The sequence below is a fragment of the Pygoscelis adeliae genome, unplaced genomic scaffold, assembly GCF_000699105.1.
Source record: "Pygoscelis adeliae isolate BGI_AS28 unplaced genomic scaffold, ASM69910v1 Scaffold114, whole genome shotgun sequence".
NCBI classification, from domain to species: domain Eukaryota; kingdom Metazoa; phylum Chordata; class Aves; order Sphenisciformes; family Spheniscidae; genus Pygoscelis; species Pygoscelis adeliae.
The window spans coordinates 1,806,343-1,829,582 of record NW_008824587.1 but is presented as its reverse complement, the minus strand read 5'-3'; the positions used below and the strand labels follow the sequence as shown (position 1 = coordinate 1,829,582).

General features: G+C 45.5%; 1 protein-coding gene across 1 annotated transcript in view; it reads left to right on the top strand.

The window, feature by feature from the left end:
- Positions 1-1,955: 1,955 nt before the first annotated feature.
- Positions 1,956-23,240, top strand: part of COL5A1 (collagen, type V, alpha 1) — a 122,989-nt gene continuing 101,704 nt past the window's right edge. The window contains exons 1-4 of the mRNA XM_009322151.1: positions 1,956-1,974; positions 4,726-4,893; positions 11,103-11,316; positions 11,938-12,100. Of these exons, the coding sequence (XP_009320426.1) occupies positions 1,956-1,974; positions 4,726-4,893; positions 11,103-11,316; positions 11,938-12,100 (564 nt within the window). The remainder of the gene's footprint in view (positions 1,975-4,725; positions 4,894-11,102; positions 11,317-11,937; positions 12,101-23,240) is intronic.

The following is a 23,240-nucleotide window of genomic DNA, read 5'->3' as shown; positions in this document are numbered from 1 at the left end:
TAAAAATTGATTTAAAGAACAGGAAGAGAAAGGAAAGGTGAGGATGAACAACCCAGTCATGTTGGGAATGGGGTTTGCCTACAGCCAGGGGTGTTCAGTGTGCTCTAATATTCACCTTCAGATGTTAATGATGCTCAGGTTTCATTTTGAGTTCCTTGGGATGCAGGAGCAGAAATATCCCCACAACTTGAGTCCGAGCAGGCGGTTTGGCTGTGGTCGAGGGTGGCAGGGCATGGCCACACTGACCCCGTTGTGGCTGGAGCCTGTGCCCAGCCCAAAGCCAGGCAGCTTATTTCAATGAATGCTGCTTGGTTTGGTTTAATATTGATGTGTAAGAAAGAAAAAGTGGCTATTGGTCACTGCTGAGTGGGAGTAGAGTTATAAAGTTAATACCAGCTGCCTCTGTTCTAGGTTTTAACTGGTAATTAAATTATTAAGAATCAGATTAACACAGAAAGATTGGTCTTGTGGTTAAAGCCTTGGTCAGACATGGAGGAATTAGGGATTGAATTCCTCCTTTTACCACTATTGGTTCATCAGTGAGTCGTTCATCTCCGTTCTGTTAAAATGGGAAGTAATGCTCCTTTTCAGTCTTGTTCAAGGGCTTTACACACAGCTGGGTGCAGGCTTTTGGGGCAGCCTCTGGTCTGATTTTGGTCTAATTTTGCCTATTTGGGGTTTGCCACCTTGTGTACTGGGTATATTGCCACCCTTCTCCAGCACATCAGGGACCGAGCTGTTGGTCTCTTTGGGGAGCCCAGTGCATCTCAAGTTGAAAGAATGATCCTGTGTGTAATGCTGCATAGTAATGTTATTCATAAAATAGCAAGGAAAAAAAACTTTCATAAAGCAACAGCTAATTTAGTTCTCGGATGAAGGCCAAGCCCAGTGCAAGCTTGTAAGAAATACTTTGTAGAGCCTGGTTTTGGTCAGTCTGGTCTCTGTCCTTCTGTGCACGATGCCGTCATAGCTCCTAACAGGAGATTGCTGAGTTTAGATTTGGCTGAAAAATCAAGGGGAAGTAAATAAACTGATTAGCTGGGCAGGAATAAGAGCTGCTCCTGTGTGAAGCTCATCTTCTGGAAAGAACTGGAGACTTTCATGCTGCTTAAGCCCTACTCAAACTGATGCTCTTGGTGATGAAGTGCAACATGAGTGGTCTGTAGGGTTTCAGCTGGTTCCTCAGCTCTCCTTTGATTTCCAGGAGCAAGCAGAGGTGAGACTTGTGCACATCTGTGAACAGAGGTTATTTCATCTCCTGGTGGCTACCTGCGTGGTTTGCAGTTTGTGCAATATCCAGACTGTTATTTTACTTCAATATCTTGCTTTGACCTAATCCATCATAGTTACGGAGGTATAGAGGATCTTCCTTCTAAATGAAGATGAATTGCATGTCATATTTGGAGGCTCACAGCAGCACAGGGAGGCAGGCAGATGCTTGAATCGTCCTTTACAAACGAGACGTTCTGCACCAGGGCTGTGATGATGGGTGGGGGTTGCTCAGAGGGCTCTGAGCAGGGGCTGGAGTGCTGAGCCTGCTACCTGCTCACGGCCGGTTGCTTCTGGAGGAGGTCCAGCTCTGTTGAATGCCCGTCACCTTGCTGTCTAACCACTGCACAAGCTTTTGGTGAGCAGTTGCTGATGGCTTTCAAGTGGTGTCGTTCTGTTAATGTATAGAGCTGGTGAAGTCTTTTCATGTCGCACTTCCTTCCTCTCAATATATGCTGCCCAATTTTAGCTATAAGATCATGACAATGAGCAGCGTTTGACTTGTTCAGCACTGTACGCTTCTTTCCTATGAGATGACCATGACTGGCTCTAGTGTGTGCTGGGGCTCCCTTGCCAAAGGAGACGATGTCCACAGAGTTTTCTGTCACAACAGCAACTGGCCTTTCGGACAATGGGTTCTTCTGCAAGATGTTTCTGTTCCTGCAAACACCTCAGCTCTCCGCGGGATGGCTTATGTGCAGTGCTGTGAGCGAGGCTCAAATCCCCCTGCACCCGGCGTGGGGACCGGGCTGATGTCAGGAGTCTGGAATTCACGTCCCCTCCCCCTTGCCTTTGCCTTTTTCCCCTCTCCTCCCTAAATAAATGTTGGAGGCAGCTTAGGAGCTGGCTGATTTGAATCTCTTGGAGCGCAGGGAGGTAACTGGAAGCAGAGCTGGAGTTTTGTTGTAATTTTAGTTGCTTAAATGCGGCTTGGGCTGTATGTATGCAGATATTGCTGCGTGAAATAAAACATGGTTAAAGGCAGTGGGAAGATCTAAGTGGCAAGGACAGCTTAGACAAATGTGTCATCCATACGCTGTCTAACAAGGGTAAGAGGGATGAGGAAACATTACAGCTGTACGCTGCTTGGGCCAGACTCTGTCAGCTGGCGTATTGTCTGCAGCGTTGACTTGGATTTGCCATATGTTTGTAATCTCTTACTGAGGGCCCAACTTCTCAGGATTGTGGAAACTTTTAAAAACTGCAACAATGTACATGAGCGTTCCGTGCAAATATTAGGCTGATCTTAGTAACCAAAAGTTTTTTTTTATATTGTAAAAGATCTGTTCGTGCTATTTCTTTCCGTTGCGGGGTTGTTTGTGTTCAGTGCTAATGTGCATGCTGGAGCCCTTCCCCGTGGACGCAACCAGTTGTGTACAGCGTATCCCTTGCAAATCCTCTCCCTCTCTTTCCGCTCTGGTTTTTCTAGTACTATGCTTGATCCCCACATGAGGCCAATTTTTTTTTTTCCCTTGCAAGTTTTTTTCTGTTTTTTCCTGCCTTTTGGGAGATCTGTCCCTTTTTTTTTTTTTCGGTAGTAGTGATGCCATGCACCTTCCTGAATGCAGCTGGGCTCTTTGTGGTCATTCTGTGAGCTGGTAATAAGCTTTGCACCCTAGGCCACGCAGTGTGGCGAGATGCCCCAAGATCCTGATGGAAGCTGTGGCAGTCAGCCCCGCGGGGTTTGTCCCAGTCTGATGTTGGCAATGATACCCGTCTAATGTGTGGCTGGCTTTGAGGATCTGAATAATATTGCTCTTTGGGGAAAATATGGGATCAAGTGGAAAAGAATACAGCTGTGATATATTGTCCAGGCAAGGCTAAATGAAGCTGTTGTGAAGACATTTGCTTTGGGCACTGCTAAGGGCTTGAGTCGTGTGGTTCATCTTTCTCACAGCATTTTGCTCCAAATATCAAGTCAAAATTCAAAATAATTTTTTAAGTGTTTAAAGTCAGATCTGGTTATTCCACTTTTGGAGACACCATCTCTCCTGATATGAGCAAGATCAGATTAGGAAGTTAACGAGACGTATCACTTGCATTACTTAATCGATGTTCTAAAAACCTGAACATCTGGAGGTGAACCAGCCCCAACTTTGCTGGTGTGGGGAGTTCTGGGTGTGAGACAAGCACTCTCCATTCACTAGTTCAGTGTCTGCAGCAGCGAGAGCCTCAGGCAGGATACGAGCCTAATGGGATGTGGTTGAGGAGGGCTGTTAAGGAAAGGAGCCTTTTGCTTCATGTCATTATTCAAAATGCCCATGCAGCTTGCTTTGAGGCATCCCCAGGCGCTGCGCTGTCTGGAGGAGAGGGGGGACAGGGATGATGGATGGGGCACTGTGGTGGCTGTGCTGTGTCCTGCTGCAGCCTGTTCCTGGCCAGGATGGAGGTGCCGTCTCTGTAGTCTGCCCTGAATTCCCAGCTGAAGTGATGAGGCCACAGAAACCAGAACAACCTTTTTCCCAAGCTGGAGAGTAACTGGATTTTCTTTCTTCTGTGAAGTGTGTGCGTGTTGTTGGCCAGTCCGGCTGCGCTCTTCTATGCACTGGCGGCTGTGCAGAAATCCCAGTGTGTCATGGCAGGGAGAGAAGGGGAACTTAGTTGCTGGGACTTGCCTGGGCTTGGGCTGAGTTACAGGGTGGGACACTTGACTGCCTGCAGTGGAGTCTTGCTGCATCCCTGCTCTGGGCTGCATCCCTGCTCTGGGCTGCATCCCTGCTCTGGGCTGCATCCCTGCTCTGGGCTGCATCCCTTCGCCCCGGGCAGGATTAGACGCTGTGCACATAAACCCTCCCAGGGTCTGTGTGAGCCTGCAGGCAGCATGAACAACCCGTGAGCGCCAAAGCACTGTGCTGGGGTGCTGCTCTGCCATAACTTGTTTATACCCCCGAGGCATGGATGTGGGTTTACCTGTTATCCCAGCTAGTGTGAATTCACCTGTGGTTGTTCTGTGTGGTGTGTGTAATCCTTTGCGGAAGCTTGCTCAGGTATTTGCTTCAAAACAACTTCTTGGATCAACCAACTTAAGAAAAAAGAATGGAAATGTTTGCATCAGTGTGGTGGCAACTTCTTGATTTAAAGCCTTTCTCAGGTTATGAATTTCCTGTCTAATGCTTAATCTTCAGAATATGCTTGAATGATGGAGGCTGGGTGAAGACATCGAGAAAACATAAATACTATAGCTGATAAGATAGTATATTCTCCCTTCTGCCCTCATGCAGACAGCTGATCAGCTGTTCCTCTCTGCATTGAATTAGTGTCTCTGACCAGCAGTACAGTGTCCTAGCTTTGAAGCCGATATTAATATTGTATTTGCAGATGTATTGAAAACATATTTCATCTGTTTTTAAAATTGTGATGAATGATTTGTGTGAGGCAGGCTAATAACGACTTGGATGTGAGCAAGTGCCAGTCTTACTGCCTGCTAATTCTTGTTTTCTCCTTTTCTTTTTACAGCTGAACCTGCAGATCTCTTGAAGGTATTAGATTTTCATAATTTACCTGATGGTATAACAAAAACAACAGGGTTTTGCACAAGCAGAAGATCTTCGAAAGAAGCAGATGTTGCTTATAGAGTAACAAAAGATGCTCAGCTTAGTGCACCGACAAAGCAGCTGTATCCTGGTGAGTCCACAGCTTTTTTTTGTTGTATGGAAATATCTGATCCTTTTCTCAGATTCTGCAGGCACATATAGGGCACTGTGCAACTCCTTCATTTTCCAAGTGTGCTTGCATGCTGCCTTGGCAAGGAGCGATTCTGCTGTTTCAGGGGGCTGCAAACTTTCAACCATCAAATAACAATGCAGTAAGTTGTTCCTTGATCATTGCATTTGCACATGGTGGCAGGCTTCACTGCAGATGATGTGGCCAATGCCTGCATCTGTTCCCTCCTATATTAGAAAGTTTCTACTGTCTCATTATCACACAGCGACATCCAGCTGGGGAGAGAGACTTGGAAGATGCAAAGGAATGCTGACTGTATTTTGTTCTGCGTTTGTGGAGTGCCAAGCACAGTAGGGTCTTATTCTGTGGCTGAGGTCTCTCATAACACAAATAATCACCATATAAAAATAATAGACTGCCCCACAAGAACAGATGTCCCAAGAAAAGTTGTTTGAAGAAATTGGAGGTTCATTAGGGAAAGCCACTAAGATGCAGGAGTTCAAAGCCCTTGAAAAGCATGTGGGCTACTGACCGTTTTATTTGTCGCTGAGGATGTGCTGGAGTCTTTTAATTTTTCAGGCCAAGGGACAATCACTACTGTAGAGTAAAATGTGCTTGTAAAAAGGCTGTGGACACGTTATGGACCCAAACTACTCGCTGCCTGAGAGCTTCAGTCTTGAACACGTATTCACCATCAGGAGTCTTCCTTCGAAGCCATACAGGAGCACTGCTGTGTCCCTGTTTTCCATGGGGGAGTGCAGGGATGCTGGGAGTAGGCATGGTAGGACTTTCTGGGTTTCAGAAGTGCCTTTGCTGGGGAAGGTTTAGCAATGAGGCAGAAAGACGCTGCATGTAACTTGTCTGTGAAGCAGTAGATGACTTAAGCAAAGCAGACATGCACACATATTCTCCTTTTGGTGTTTGTGAGAGAATTAATGATACAAAATGCATTAGCTAAATCAGGGGTAATGTGGCATGCTGCTACCAATGCTTTTTAATTAACATGCTGTATCTACCAGACCCAGCCTGTCAATGGCCTAAATGAGGACTCCGAGGCCGGACTGCTGATGCACTTGCATCCTCCAGTCCTGTATTTCCTTCATTGCATGTGTTATCACTAAGGTTATTTTCAGACTTCATTATTATCCTGCTGTGACAGTAAGCAGGTGAATTAATTTAATCTCTGGTGAGCAGGAGCATACCCTGTGTCTTGCATATGAACTGAGAGCCTGACACGAAGGTGAGAGCAGCTGTGCTTGGGCTGTGGGCTGGTAGCCCTCCATTGCATGGTCAACCCTTATCAAAGGAGCTGCTCAGTTTTGCCTAAAGCCCTGTTTCAATGTCTGCAGAAGTGCAGAACAGACTCTATATTTGTCTTTATTGCTGCCCATGGCAAGACAGTCCTTCCTGACTATAGATGATAATATTGTGTGCCCAACTATACCCCTCTGTCAGGTTGTGCCTTCATGTCACAGAGGATCGTGCCTGCAGATATGGGGAATAGTCATCTTGGGGACAGGCTGCAAGGGCCCTGCAGTGGCCCCTGAGTCCATCCATCTGTCCCAGGGCAAGATCAGCTCAACCTAACCACCAGTGTGTGTTTAACCGCTTTCACGTACTCCCTTTCTGTGTGTCTGAAATGACTCAAAATTTTGGCCCAACTGGTATTTTCAAGCTCAGAATTGCTTGAAGGAAATGGTTCCGGTTTGGAATATACAACTTCAGTGGATTTGAGAACTCTTCAGTAGTTGCTGTAGCTGCTGTGAAATCTTGCCTTGATCGCCTTTGTTACAGAAACAAGCAAACAGTGGTGACCCCAAGGTATAAAAACAAGGATGGAGTATTCTGGCTAATCAATGTAGCGAGGAGACTGGATGATACCACTTATGACAAAGGTTGACACGACAAGGCAGCATGCAGAACTGAATTGTGGTCACAGGAGAGAACTCAGCATTGTAGGAGATTTTCTTGCTTTTGTCCCACCTTACTACTTGTATGTCCTCACTGAGTTCTTGGTTTGCATCTACTGTCTTCCTTGGGTGAGAAGATCTGGATGGTGTTTTCTTGGTGTCATCAAGCAACTTTTCAATCATTCATCTGGACAACCATGGGGTGATTGAAGCAGCTTTGTCCCTCTCCGGAGACTTCCAAAGTCATTGAGGTCTTCTTGCTGCTTGCTAAAGAAATAGGAAGGGAAGAGCGAGTGAAGAACCCCCCGTGTTTTCCATCAGATCAACAGCTGTTTTCTCAGTACATCTCCATAACTAGATGTGACTTCAGCTCACACCACCAAATGAATGAGAGAGGAGATAAAGATAACAAAGTAATTGCAGTGCAATGTACCACAAGAAATGTGGTTTTAGCGATTTCACGTTAACAGGCGGGTAGGTTGTAGCATAACTTTCCCTCTCTGCTATAGAGCACCCTGGGCAAATGTACGCTGCACATAATATTTTGTGTTAATTAGAAGTCAGTGCTTTTCTAAAATGGTAATTCTATGGGCTTTGCATTCTGCTTCCACAGCCAGCAAAGCAAGAGATATATATACATATAAAAAAGCTTCTCTGTTTTTTCAAGCCCACAAGAGTGAGAAAATCTGCTGAGATGCTCTTTGTCCTTGCTCCCTAAATAAGTTCTGCTTCCCAGCAAAACCGTGCTCTTCCAGCAGAGGCAAGAAAGGCAAAGTTTTCAGTGGCAGCCAGCAAAATGTCATTTGCATTCTTCTAGCAAACTCTGTATTCTCCACGCTGCTTGTGGGTGTCTGCCTATATATTTAAGAGCTCAAAAATCTCTATTATAGCTTGAACTGTCATCTCTGAGGAAAACAAGCCATTCCAAAATTGAGTCTTCTCAGATGAAGAAAAAGGCCAGAAGTTGGTGACACTGTTGAAGAGCTGTTTTCCTTTGAAAAGTGGCTCTGGAAATGACACCATCTCACACAAGAGATCTGGTTTGTGTTTGTGTCAGGAACTGGATCAGCTCAATGTTTTTGCTGATTTTTTTTTTTTTTTTGCTATTAAGCAGCTTAAACTTTCTTGTCCTTCCCAGATCAGCAGCAGGGCTCTTTATTTTAGGCTGTGTTTGGATACACCTGCAGGATCTGGGTTAGGAAGAGGTCCCAGCTGTCCCTATTTTGAAGACCATGAGATTGCAGAAGAGCCTTTAGTCCCTGGTCATGGTATTCAGGAAAGAAGAAACTCAGCCTGACTCCACTGGTTTGCATATTGGGGCATACCGCAGATGCAGTCTGCTCAAGTGAAGCTAATGGCATCAGTGTGTGGGGAGCTGTATGGGGTGGAGGGATCTTTGCCTGCCCTGGACCTCCTCGGCTCTTTCCATGGCTCCATCTGCAGAGTTGGGGTCTTAACCCTTTGCTGCCTTGCAGGAGGTTGTAGTGAATTTGAAAGGACTTGGCCATGGGGTAGAAGAGCGATGCTGAGCCAAATTCAGCATCGTTGCAGTGCTGTTAAGCGAAGAAATGGATGTGCAGCATCTCTCAGCACGAGCTCATTTGAAGAAGTGAATGAAGGTCTTAATCCCAAACCCATTGTTGGAGGGGTGTCTCCATTGTCTTTAAGGGGATTTGGGTCAATTTCTGTGCTTCGTATATTTATTATGATGTATTTATTAGTATTGCTGTCTGTGTGGCTGTGTTTTCATACATCATTTAATAGCCTGGGTCATTTCTAGCTATGACAGTGAAGGCATTGTTATTTTGCCAGGACAGCAGAGCAGTAACAGAGTAATGTCAGCTATAATTCATCCATTATAGTTATTTGGGTTGAGAAACTCGCATCACCATGGAGAGATTTTAATAATAATGAAAAAAAAATTAAAAGCAGCTTTTTAATGAGTTGGCAGCTTGTCCAAGTTGAAAGGTACTGTATTGTGGATTCATAATGAAATTTTGGACATGAACTATTTTACATAAAAGGCCCAAAACTGTAGCCTGTAATTGGAACCAGGAAGGCGTATGGTCTTGATTCAGTGCTACAGGAGGATTTGTATACAGCAGGAGGGAGATAAAGCTCAGTGCATCTTATGGGAGGCATAATAATCGGATGCCTGCCTTTGCCAAATATCTGGGTCTGTGTTCTAGGGGGAAATCAGGCTATAATCATGGCATTTAATTACTGACTGTGAGTCCTCTGTTCAGAATACTGCTTTGCACTTCTTTCCAAATGTTATTTAACTAAGGTGAGGGATATTAACTTGGTGCAAACACAATGGGTCTCTGTAGGTACCCTCAGATGTCCCCCTTGGTGTCCTCTGTTTGCACAAGCTGTTTGTAGCAGTGCTCATTTTTGATGCAGCCCAGCCTGCTCGTGCCTCCTGCCTCCTCCATTGCCTGGTGGTGTAGCCTGGTTCTAGGCAGCTAGATGCATTTTAACCACTGGTTTCTTAATAAAAGTTTAAAGCAACTTCCCAGGCAGAAGAGGAGAGGGTGAGCTCATGGCCTCTTTGCGTTTGAACTTGCTAGCTTTGCTGTGGTTGGAAGAATTCCTCACTCCCATGTTCCTGGTCCCCTCCCTGGGTCAAAATCCCTTAAGCAGCCCTGGGATACCATCTAAGAAAAGCCTAAAGGGGTGAAGGAAAACTATTTGAAGCTTATGGGCACAGAGTTTGACATTTTTTGTGGTTTTTATATGGCTACAGATCTGCAGTTTAAAAATGATCCATTGTGTTGTTCCTTTCCCTGCATGCTGCTGGCTGCCACACACGTAGATAGTCCCAGCACACACACTGCAGTGCCCATGGCGGGGCTGCCCCACTTTACTCTGCCCTGCTGTGGTTTAAGATTTCCCAAGCAGATACCCAGTGGTACAATGCAATCCTTGTTTTTGAGAGTCTGAACCTTGAAGGAAAGATACCCTGCAAGTCGCACACTGCTGAAATGCAGCATCTGGGGAGGTTATGCCCTGTAGGTACCCTCTGTTTCAGTAGGTCCATTCTCCAATAATAATTTGACCAAGAAATCTCCTTTACTAATGCTTCTGGTGTTTTAATGATGTCCTGTTTGGGATGTGCATCCAGGCTTTATGGTTTGGGCTCATCTTTCCAGTCTGAATGGCAGAGAAAACCCAAACGGAGGAGTTATATCCTGCACAGGGTGTGACTTGATGCCCATATTGACTTGAGACTTGAAATGTGTTCGTTTGGTGTTGCAGGGGATCGACCCTTCCCCCGTGCAGAGCATTGCTTCCGTACTGACTGTACCTGCTCCATACTTTAATGGCTTTAATCCTCCAAAGCTTGCAAATAGACAGGAATCTCCCGAGATCAGACAGGGTTGCTTTCCTGAGTGGAGAAAAAGCTAGGCAATGTTAGATGCTTTTTAATATGCAGAAAAAGTAACATCCCCTACTGATTGCCAGACTTATTTCTGTTTTCAGATTTTTTTGTCTGCACCAACCCTGAAAGCCAAAGCCACAGAATGCTTTGTTCTCATTTGGAATAGACAAAACCTGATGCAATGTCCCTACTCCCTTAAATAAAACCCTTCAATACTGTGTGCGCCTAGCTGGTACGGGATGCTTAATTTCCTCTGTCCCTCTGACATCTTAGTTAATTTGGGCACCTTATTATATATGAAACAAAGGGGGTTTTTGTGTTGTCCCCTAAAAAGCTCTAGGGCACGCTAAGGAAGGGCTAGGTGCAAATAATACAGATTTAAACCAACAGCCTCTTTAAAACTTTTGTTTCCCCAGCACTATGGTCTCATCCCAAAACAGTAGACCCCTTGCCATCTGTTGCTTGCAAGTTTGAATGTGGGGTGGCTTTTGGCTCTGTGACAGATTGCAGTAAGGGCTGGAAAAAGGCTTTCTGATAAATGAATGATCCTCAGAGATGTTCAGTTCTGTGCTTGAGTTTTTAATGTGCCATTAGAGCAGGTAGCCCCTGGGGGACACTATTCTATACTGGCTTTGCTGGTGCAGTCTACTTTGGGTTGCAGCCCATCCCAACCCTGTATTGTGATAGGCTTTGGGAGGAAGCCAGACCTTCACCTGGCAACTAAGATGCTGCCCAATATAAATTTTTAGGGTTGATGTGTACACATCTGAAGGGATAAACCAGTGGTCTCCCCATGGGTCATTAGACAACAGGACTGTTTCTGTAGGGGGATTAATTTTCAAGGAAACCTGACTAACCTCTTTGCTTTTCCACTCCAGCTTCCCCATTCCCAGAGGACTTCTCCATTCTAACCACTGTAAAAGCGAAGAAAGGAGGTCAGTCCTTCTTGATCTCAATTTACAATGAGCAAGGGATCCAGCAAATTGGTGTGGAGATGGGTAGATCTCCTGTATTCCTGTATGAAGACCATACAGGAAAGCCAGGCCCAGAAGACTATCCTCTCTTTAGAGGCATTAACCTAGCAGACGGCAAGTAAGTGAAATTTTGTGCACAAAGGAAAAAAAACAGTAATTGTTTATACCAGCATGTTGAACATTGTGTGAAATAGGAGTCGTATATATAAATGTATATACACACCTTTGACTACTGCCAAGTGTGCCATTTTTGAACTTTGCCCTTTGGTGAATAAATACTACATATATAAAAAGTGCAAATCGCATATCAGTGCAAATTGTCTGACGCTTGTGGGGATAGGAACACTGAGTTTTGCTGCAAAGGGCCTTAAGAAATCAGTTTGTCTTGCAAAATTCACACTGAGTCTTTTGCAGGACATAAGAAGGGTGGAAAAAGGGTATAGCCAGGGAGTTATCGGTGTGGTTTTTTTCCCCTCTGCCTCTTGTTGAAGCCAGAACTGGCACTCTGCTACCTGTTTTGGAGGGATGAGAAGTGAATGGCATCATCTGTCAATACAGCCTTTATTTCAAATGAAATCTTTAGGTTCTGCCCAAGGATGATTTTCATCTGTTTGCAGATGATGGCTGGCATGGAGGTCTGCAGAAGATAATTTTTTGAAAGTTTCATTGTTATACAATAATTGGCTTGTTCTTGAAAGCCCAAGGCTCTGGTTAAGACACTTGTGGATTGTTCTTCTAGGTGGCACAGAGTAGCTATCAGTGTGCAGAAGAAAAATGTCACCTTGATTTTGGACTGTAAAAAGAAGATAACCAAGTTCTTGGACCGAAGTGACCATCCCATCATTGACGTCAATGGCATCATTGTATTTGGAACAAGGATATTGGATGAGGAAGTATTTGAGGTAAGTCATGACAAATAAACAGCTCTGGAGATGTTCTGTGGAGATGATGAGCTGCGTTCTGGTTGACGAGGTATTTACAGCTCATTTTTGAAAGTTGCATTGGATTTTTGCATACTAGAATGCTGTCCTGTGTAACTTATGTTTTTAAAAGTTTTTGTTTTGGCTAGGTAAATACTTCCTTGTAGTAATGATGATTACTACATGGGCCGGATGACCTGTTGGAGTGAGCTCCTCTGGTTCTCTGGTTTCACGCCCTTACTGGGGTTCTGGACCAGCCCCTGCACTGGGATTTTGTAGGTCTGTAGCTCTTGTGCTCTCAGCTCATTTAGCATGGGAAGGGCTCACAGGGTTTTCGTTTGCCCCTGTGTTATGATTTAGATAAAGTTGCAGGGGCAGAGTAGGCTGAGGAAAGCAGCTCCCTTGCAAGTCACAGTTCACTCTGGGGCTACAGGAATTTGCTCTTTTCCCATGCATTGGCCATTGATTCTTGGTTTCTTGCACCGTGACATGAGGGGACTCTCCTTGACAGCTTGTTTGGCAGCCCTGTCACCTCCCACACAGTGACTGCTTTTAAAAAGCAAACCAAAATCGTGATGGGTGGAATGTTCCCATGAGCTTCTCTGATTTAAGCAAAGAGATAGAGGATTATTTATAGACAAGGTACATATGGTAGCAGTTCTTCCCATAGTTCAGCAGCTAGTTTAATGTATGCATTTCACTAGCAATCTCAACTTCTGTGGTCTGCTGCACTTCTGAGGCTTTCATGTGTATGAGAATCTTGTCCCTGATCTTTCTTGCAAGCTAGAATTGCTTCCCTGAAATCAGCGCCAGTGCAACGGAGTGTAAACTAAGACCTATTGATCTCTATCTCCTTACTTTTATTGCGTTTATGTGGAGGAAGAGCTGTATGTTGTGGGCCTCCCCAGCCTGGCAAAGGGATGGGGAACATCTCCTGTCGGTAGATAATTAGAGCTGTAGCGAAGCCAGCTCTTGTCTGCATTTTGCTGTCACTCGGAAGGAAAGTTCTAGTCTGTTTAACATTACCAACATCTGGGAGCTGGTCTGCTGTAAACAGAGCAAGAATGCATGGACTGAATGTTGCTGCCAAAATCCCAGTTACAGAGTTAGAGCTGAATCTCTAAATTGCGTTAAATTAGTAGACATTCCCTGGGAAGTTTAACAATTAAAATGGAAAGTAAAAGCTGGGTTTAATGGGCACTGGAGTGTCTTTCACAAGTGTTGGACGTTCTGCCAAAAATTTCAGCAGTCGCACTGGATATGCTGTATTTTAAGTGGAGTTGTTATATAAAGTGGTGAGCCTTTCTGGGGAGCTGCTGGACCCAGGGATCTAGTAGATCCACTTAAAGAACTTGGTAACACATCCAAACTGGATAAGAGAACCTGCATTTTAGACTACTTCATTTTGCAAAGTAATGCAGTTTCCATAACTGGCCCTGAAGCTTGAGATGTTCCCAGGTGGCTTTTAGTGCTCACCTGGATTTAGGACTGCTGATTCCTCTGCCAGGCAAGGGAATGCACATTTATGGGTGGCAGTGCTCTCCCAGCTCCACTGTTAGCCTTCCCGTGGGGCTGGCCACAGCTCCCTTGCTGAAAAGCACTTATCTAGGGGTACAAGCTCGGAGGGCTTGTGAAACCTCGATCTTGGGAGGTGGGGTAAAACGGAGTGAGTGTTCCCCTCTGCTGGAGTCTGTTGCCTGTTCGGGGTACGAGATGCAGCTGCAAGATCATTGCAGGCACTTACTGAGAACTGGACAATTAGAAAGTATTTTTTCCTCTGTCTTATGCAGTATTGTATCAGTACATATGTTATGTCTATAAAACCCCTCTCCAGTTCTGGTATTTGTCCTTTTTTCTTTTGTCATCCTCATCAGACAAAGAGGGTTTTCAGTGTATCTGCACACATACTAATCAAGATACCAGCAGCTTTAAACTGAATGTAATTAATAGGTTTCATGAAGGCAGTGGAGTATAACCTAATTTCCTTCATATCGCAGCAACTTAATTTCCTTTGGCCCCTCCTTTCTTCTTTCTGCAAGCCTAAGCAGAAACTGTATAAGGAAAATTGTGACTCAGAACAATGGGAAATGGGTGAAAACTGTTAAAGTTATGTATTCCTGGAAAGCTGATAATTTCTGGACTGAACGCAAAATGATGAGATGAAGCTGCTGCTGTCCTGTAGGCAACTGCTCTGCAAACCTCAGCTAACAAGATGTTCCCCAGTGTTTTCTGCAACCATGCAGTTGTCTGGCTCTTGCATGTTTGTTGTTTTTGCTGGAAATTAAAATAACCCAGTTAGCTGGGAGCGTGATGGAAGGCAGCGTTGGGGAGGGCTTAGACGGGCTGTGTCTCAGCACGAATCAGCAAGAGCTGTAAGCAGTGGGAATTCACATCCTCCTTGTCAGGACTGAAATCAAATAAAACCCCAAACGTTTTGTTTTGAAAGTTGCAATTATTTAAGCGCCGGGTCTAACTGGGGTCGCAAGTGGAGCAGCTCTGCTGTATTCGTCGATCGAGCACCCAGATGGGGACTTCCTTGCTCGTACTCCGCTGCAGAAAAAGCCTGGCAGGAAAGGTTAGAGGAGTTTCAAAATATTTCTCTAGCACAACATTCTTCCAGTGGAAAAACGACTTCCTCTCATTAAAATTCAATTAGTTCAGAGGCTGTGTGGATCTCTCTGTACGGCTGGGGGAATGCTGGGTAGGTTTGAAAAGGGGCCAAGCCCGGAGCCTAGGTTATACAAGTTAAGTTTTGTGCTGAGCCGTTGTTCAAAACAGAAGTTTACAAATGTCAGGACAGGCTCTCGTGCTGGGGTTGGGAAGTGGCGGCCGGCTTCAAGCTGTGAGAGAGGATGCTGTTGTGAGACAGCAAAGGGCTTTTTTGCAGTTGAGAAAGAAAAGAAATAGTCCACGGTACAGGATAAACACTTTCTCTCTGCTTGCAGGCTGTAGTAAGCAGTGTTCCTGTGGCTACAGCAGCACTGGAAGGAAGTCGGAAGACATGTGAATGTATCTCATTTTTAGAGGGATTAACTGTTTCTTTTGATGTGCTTTTTTAAAATGTACATTAGAAACCAAGTCCTAACACAGTCTAATGGTTAGGCGTAGGAAGAGACAGAGGAAGTTTGGGAAAGTCCCTTTCCCAGAGAGCAAAGCATCTTCTGCCTGAAACCCAGGGAGACTTTCCAAAACATCCTGGTGATGTGATGGCTCTGCTCTGCAGTGATGCACTGCAGGACCTGCCTGTTCAGTGCCCGTCACCTATTGCGGGCGTCACCTTTTTGTGCAGGATTCCATCAGTTCTTGTGTGGATAACAAGAAACTGGAAGTGTGAGCCCGTCTCTGCTGGCAGCAGCGTGTCGATCCCAAGGCAGATCTGTTAGCCTCTGTGCTGATCCCCGGTAGCCTGAGCTGGTGTAAGAGCTGAGAATAAGTTGAGCACTTGTCATGCCAATGCTTTGCTTGCTTGAGGATTTACTTGGCTGTTATACACACACTTCTGTTGCATATTGTGCCCGTCGACTGTAGCTGTGGGCTATTTGGGTGCTTCGTGGGCTTTCATCTGAGATTGTCCTTGGAAAATGCTCATGCCGAGGAATTTCTGCTCCATGCATAACTTGTCGCTGGGTTCAGGGGACAGCACCTGTCTCCCTGAGGCTTGCTCCTTCCATCAGGGCGAGCAATTAGGCTTGAACATGGTGTCTCTCCCACCCCCAACCAAAGCCTGGCAAGGCTTCGACATGTTTAGCCAGAACAGTGTGCAGCTCACTTAATCCATTTGACCAGCATGTCCCAGGACCATGCGGATGGCACCTCCCCATGGGTTGGCTTTTCCAACCTGCTGTTCGCTGTGGTGATCTGGTGGAAAAGCAGTTCAGCTGCCTCTGGGCTGAAGAAGTTGTTCTGGTTTAGCAGATGAGGGTTGAAACAAAGTTCAGGTCCTGGCTCAGTAAGGTCGCTGGCGCTGCGTTTCAGTCCCAGAAAGTGGCTGTATTACAGCAGTGAAGAGAGAAATCCCATAACCCACAGCTGGAGGATCTTTATGAATGGAAAGTGCTGCACAATGTCTGTGGCAGGTAAATGTTTACTGTCCCTGGGCTGGATTAGGTGAACTTAACCCCTTTGCAATGGTGTTTTGAAGTGTCTCATGTAATCCTATAGAAGTTTGGTTTCTGCAGTAGTGTGTGGCCCAGCCCTGGTTTAATGCTTAGAGTTACACTGTAGACCAGCACTTACAGCGATGGGCTGATGAACAAAATGAAACTTGTCCAGACCTTGCCAAAGTCCCAGATACGTGGTGTCTTACGTATTGCTGCTGCAAATCCCATTTTGTCTTCTGATCTGTCAGGAAGAGACTATTGCGTGAGGCTGCTGTGCTGATAAAAGTACTGTGCAGCACCTGGCTGGCAGAGCTAGCATCGGCATCGTTAAAATTGTGGTGTGGACACTGGTAAAAAAAAAAAAGGTTTTGGTAACACTGCTGAGGGTACCCTAGTAACAAGTGAGTACATTTGTTGTAAATTATTTTTGGTTCATCTGTTTAAAATTTTGCAGGATTGTCCCACAAGGTAACTGGTGTTTTGACCCTCTGGAAATAACGTTGGTTTGCAGTAGTGTCTGGTGTTGGTGTACATGAAATTAGTTTTCCCATGAGTGGAAAAGCTCAGTGCATGTGTATATTGCTTTTTAAGGTTTGTCTTTTACTGTTGGCTCCTCTGGAGACAAGAGGAGCTTATTTTGTCCAGCTGAGTACCATAACTGTGTCTCATTGGTCTAGCTGGTACTGTAAAACCAAGTGGGTTTCCTCTGATCCTGCCAAACAAGGTGCAAAGTGAGAGGGTCTTGGACACCTGCAGACACTGCTCTGCCAAGGCAGTGAAACCCTGAGGGGCTGACAAAGTATTTGCTATTAGCTTATGCCAAAGCTTGTCCTGGGGTGAGGTATGGCATGCTGCTGGGCTTTGGATGATGCTGAAAGGATGGTGCTTTTTATTCTTTCCTCCTTTGTGTTTTTTGAAGACCACTAGTGAAATCAAGACATCAGAAATGGAGGGAAAGCAATTTGTGCTGGGGTGAGCCAGAAAGCCCGGGCAAGATGCCAGAGGTGCTCTTAGGGGTGTTGAATGTTTCAGGGCACAAGACGACAAAGCAGAAGAGATGCTTCAATGCTCTTAGCTGAGACATTGGGGCTGTTCAGGTGCTGTGTTGCTCTTGGGTTGAAATGCCAACTGTCTTTTCATCTTCTGGCTTGTTTACACTTAAGAAACAATTGTCACCGTGGTTGATAATCCCAGATTTCATTTCACTATTGTCAGGGTTTTCTCCCTCCCTTCCCATGCTCTTGGCTGTAGCATTTCCAGCTCTGGAAAGTGCTCTTATTTTTAAAGTTTCTGTATGTTATTTTTCTCAGGCACCTTTGAGGTTATAAGATTGGATCAATGGCTTTTGCTTTAGCAAAAGGTGTACAAATGCAAATAGGGTTCTTATATATGTAGGCACATTTTATGGTGGGGTTTTTTTGGTGTTTGAGGATGGAGAAATTTAGGGCTTCCCTTCTGCAGGCAGATCTGCTGTTAATATATCAAATAGCCTCTGTCTACTATTGCAGGAGGATAGCTATGCAGCTAGTACAACGGGCTTTGGGGAAAGCCAGGTTGGTGGTACCTGCAGTATTTGCAGACTTTGTCAGCTCACGGGTGCAAACGTACTGTGGGAGCCTCAGCCCTGAATCCGTGTCTGATTCACATCTAGACCCAAGCTTGCCTCGGCACAGCCGTTGTTGCTGTTCCTGTTTGCAGGAGGCTCTTGTGCAAATGTAAACAGAGCGGTGGCAAGGTACGGAGCACGTGGGAATGCTTATTTATATGTTTATGGGAGAAGCAACAAGGTCCCTGATATCCTCAAACCAGAAGCATCTTAATGGCTCCACTGAGCTCAGTGAGGCTTCTCATGAGTGTGGTGTTGAACCCATCATGTTCTGCAAGATCTGGGCTTAGTCCAGAGGGTCAGGAAGGAACTGGGCAGAGCTCATGCTTATTAAGTTTTTGTTAATCTTCAAAAAGCATTTTTTAATTAGGGTTTTTTACTAATGTGAATTTTTCTGTCAAGGTGCACCACGGATACATGCTTCTGTGTATTTTTTCCCCTACCTCGGCAGACTGCTGAAAGAAACTAATTTACAGTTCTGGCTGCCTGCTTTCCTGGCCCTGCCAAAGCTGATTTCACCTCTTTTGCTGTAGAGCCTTTCAGGGAGTGCAAAGAGTCGATGTTTTACACCACCAGCATATACCATGGTGTGAGATGATGGAAAGTAAAACGTTCTGAGCCAGCATTAGGGTTTTTTATTGAAGATGTCTAGCTTTCCCCGGTCTCCTAATAATTCTTCATTTAGTTGCTGGTTTTCTCGTCATTTCTTCTGCTTTTGTTTTTTCAAAGGGATCCTCTTTAGCTAAATGGTGCACTTGAGACATATGGATTAAATCACAGAATTAGGCTCTTCCAGAAGAGCAATGCTGCCTAGAAAATGTCTACAATTATTGAAGATTATGCCTCTGGATGGGTTTGCAATTAATGGTGAGATTTTTGTGCCAGGGTCCAAGCAATGCAGTCAGTCTAATCAAAACCCAAATGTGATATTTGGCTCCAGTTGGCCAGGTCTTGCACACAGCATCATCTTACACAGGTGCCCAGGGACATCATCTGGTTTTACCAGTGTGTCTGTACCGAGGGAGGGGCAGAACCAGATCCAGAATAAGAATTGCAAAACAGCTTGTAAAAGTTAGTCTGTGCTTCAGGTGGTTTCATTCGAATCCTAAACTGACACCATTTCATCTGACCTCTATCTGTCAGGTGCCAGCAAGGAAAGTGAGGATTTGGGTGGAAACATCAGATTAATTGCTCGCATACACTTTGCTCAAACTCTTGTTTTTCATTTAGATTTGCTGGGTAACTGGCAGTTTAGCCATCTGGACTGCAGTCAAGCTTTGTGACTGGGTCAGGGTTGCCTGTAATGATGTAGCCTTGTTAGTCATGATTACAAAATACACATTTAATGTTTCTAACTCTCTTGATTTTTGTTTTTTTGGTCAGTGGTAAATTCAATTTCATAAACTGTAAAAGTTTACACGTGCATTGGCATGTGTAGATAATTACTGCAGTTTGCTGGTATCGAATGCCTTCAGGCCTCTGATAGCATACAATGCGTGGGGACATGTGCTTTATTGTTCAAGCAGAACATAAAAGTGCTTTTATTGATGTTTAACAGCTATACGGTGCATCATTTATCTTTTAATATGGCCAAGTTAAGCATCAGCCTAGGAAGCTGCATGGTCTTACTGCTGCTTGCAGTTTGTCCGGAGTCAAGCCCCCAGTCTTACAGGAGGACGCGCACGGGTTGCATCTCCGGAGGGGTGCTGATGAGTGTTAACCTTCAAGGCAATGGATTTCTCTTACTGGGTGGGGGCCGCTTCCAACTTTTAGCGATATGTTGTGTCAAACGGGGTTCTGACTGCTGGGAGTCCAGACTTCAATTTCGGGCACCTCCATTAGTTAATGTGAATAACCCTCCTCTGGATCTTTGCACTCAGTAAGATATGGCGTGTGCTGTAACTTAAAAATAAGGTAGAGCGATGGCCCTTACGCGATACTGATCTTTCTTGAGGTAGCAATAAGGGGAAGCTGTGGTTATTCAAAGCACTTTATATTCCCTGCGTCCAGCAGAGGAAATAAAAGGAGAGGAGTCTGCGTGGAAGGAGATGGGGAGAAAGCAGAATCCCGGGAAGCCTGGCAGTGTGTGATAGCGGTGTGCCTGGCTGCCTCTCCTGGCCCCAGTGCTGGTGTGTACTGTTAGTCTAAAAGGGGATTTAGTCCTTTCGGTGTCATCCTGAGTAAGGGCTTCTTAATCGACGCTTCACTGCGCGATCCCATTTGTGCAGTACCTGTGGGCAAGTCTGCAGCTTGCCTGTTGTTTAATACAGAATTTTCTTGGGTATAGGCTGAATATCTCAAGCGCTGGCAGGTGTCAGACAGCACTGAGGAACCTGGTGGTGAGACGCAGCTTGCAGGGAGCCCTGCTTTTGCTGGTCACGAACTCGAGTGCAGCAACGGGATGGTGTTGTCTGTCAATGGGAAAAGGCGCCCAACCCCGAGCAATTGCTTGTTCAGGGGTCCCTCCTCATGATTTTGTTAGCAGAGCATGGTGAATGCTGAGCATATGGGGCACTTAACCCTCATGAAAATCCAGGGTTAATGCCTTCTGTGAACAGCTGGTGACGGACATGGGACCTCACCCTGGTTTGAGGAACCGCTGGCTTCCCTGTCAGCTCCTGGACAGTGGTCGCAATAATAGCAATGTGCCATGACTCCAGGGGCTACTGAAGTGGGAAATAAACACGTTTTTTATTATTATGGTTCAAATAGGCAGTTTTTGGAGCCTGATGGTTGCCTTATTTAGGGACTCCTGCAGGCTAGTTGGTTTGGATGAGCTTTTGCCATTTTGGAGGGCATGGGCAAGGGTGCTGAGTCGGGAGAACTGTCAGTGGGAGGGATGCTAAGCGATACCATGCAGGGCTCTCCATCACTGCTGTCATCTTGGATCATGACATGAAGAGGACAGGCAGGCTGTTGCCCAACTTTCTCTGGCCTGGGGTACCTCCTGCAGAGTGGGGTAACCAGTTGAAACTGCAAACGAGGAAAACCGAGTGGTCTCTGGAAGGCGAAGCTCATCCTTCAAAACAATTTCCATCCACCACAGGGACTGTGGGGTTTGGGGAGCAGAGTTGTCTGGTTGTTCCTGACATTCACCTGGCAGAGTTCTGTATTTAAATGCTGGCAGGCAGCAACCCAGGCAGGCTCGTTATACATGATGGATGCTGTTAGGTGTAGTATCATTACTCTTTCAGCTGAATTGTCTTTCGGCTTCACTTGTAGTTTGCTTCCCCCCTTGGATAGCAGGAGGGAAGAGGAGGGGGCTTGGTTTCTTCCATGGAAATTCTGAGGTGCAGAAGGCTGATTGCTGAGCCCAGACAGGGTGATGTAATGCTGGAAACCTGCTCCTCTCCAGTGACATCATGCCAAGGTTTACAGTGGCGTAGTGGACATGGATGTCTGCTGGGAGCAGGCAGCAGGACAGGGCTTCAGGAGCAGAAAAGGCACTGCAAAGGGGCTCGGAGTGTGTAAGAAAGGCACTGAAGAGGACAGCAAATGGACATGTTTGGGAGAGATGATTTTCTTCAGCTTGAGCATGGGGGAAAGCCAAATACTTATGCTATTGGGGAGAAGTTTCCAGCTGAACTTTATTGGCAGCATCACTATGCAGTATGTAAAAGTGATTAGTGAGAGCAGAGAGTGATAGTGTGCCACTGGCCCAAATCAGTGCATGTTTCCCCTTGCCTGCTAATTTGGGAACCTTGTTCTATACGGAAGGTGACACACCAATTAGTCTTATTTGTCTAAAATTGAATTTCTGGAGCAGAAGGCTGTGGATGGGAAAACATCCCCTTTCTTCTATGTACAAAAATCTTGGTTAATTTGCATTGTTGCAGCAAACTGTTATAGGAAGTACAGACTTGTCTGAACCAAACTCTTGGGAGAGCCACTGTGTTGAGGAAGAAGATGGTGAGCATTGAACTTGGCAACAAGCTGGTCAGGCAGGGAGGTGAGCTTGTGTCCTTGTTGACCTGGCAGTGTTCAAGCTGATGTTTCTTTGAAATTTAGGGCTTTATTGCTTTGTCCTGCCTTTGCAGGACACTGCTTGAAGTCTTCATTTCTCTAAGCTAGGGTTTTATGCATGTAGCTTCTCATTGCAGTGAGGACAGAGTAAACCCAGCATAGAAAAGCCCATCTTAACTAGAAGCCTCTTAGTTGACTTTGTGTTCAACCCATTCCCTTGTCATTTAGGTACGAACAAATGAAACACATGTTCCTTACACATGGCAAGGCCTTTTTATTTTTTTTGAGGCAGTCTGGGCTGCTTGCCAAAGCCCAAAGGAAAATCCTAGCCCACTCCAGACATCCCCAGTGTGCAGGTGTACTACTTACTTCGACAGAGCCAAGTGGGATCGAATGTATATGTTCACAATAAATACATCACCCTGGGGATGGGAGCTGGAAGAGGGTATTCCTAATGAGTTGTGCAGAATATTGGATGGGATTTGTGTGTTTGTGTATATGTGTTTTCTATTCCCTCCAAGAACACGGAAAAAAGTCTCTAACCGTGGGCTCATTGTTCTCCACACGTAGCCACATACTGGCTGTGGTTCAGGAGGTCAAGTCTGCTTGAACAAACAGTGCTTTGGCCACTGAAGCGAAATGTGTGGGGAGATGAGAGAATTTGTGGTGAATATTACTTTTGTGCGCTGTTCTCTGCTCTGGAATGTCTGCAAACATAGTAAGGTTTTCCTGAGGCTTTGATGCCTTGCATAAGCAAATTTGTCTGCAAATTATGTTTACCCTCTTCTAGCTTGCTGCTCAGAATACCGAAATCTGAGCTGTGATGCTCAGCTACTGCTGGCGGCGTCGGTCAGGCTGCATCTGTTCCTGTTCCTTAATGGGTTTTGTTCAGATAACCATTTTTCTGGGCTGAATGTCACATCTGCTCTTCAGGCCATAGGGTGTACAAACCCAGCTCCCTTTCTCGGGATGAAAAACTTGGGTCGTGCCCAATTAGCTTTGTTACGGGAGCGACGCAGGATTTTGTGTTTAAACACAAGTCGTCTTGAATGCTGAATTTGAGATGGGAGATGCTGCACAGAGGTTCTCTTGCAGGACTAGAAAAACCAAATCATCTTTCATGGACAGTTAGCAGTGTTGAAATGTAATTGCAGAAATACTTTGGAAGCGTGGAGGTGAGAGGTGTGTGAACATTGACAAAGGAGATGGTCCAGTTTCCTGGAGAAAGAGGGAGAAAGGTGTATGGGTGAGAGGTGTTATGCCTACGTGTGCGCACTAGCTCAGCTATCCATTTTCAGCTCTTTCCTGAGCGGTGCTGGCCAAATGTGCAGCAATGGTGCAAAATGGCAATAGGAACCTGCACAAAAGCTTCCTTCTCGGGCGGTCCCAGCAGATGTGTCATGCTCAGTGCTCCATAGTTTGGTGATTGTCGCTGGCCAAATGCAGGAAAACT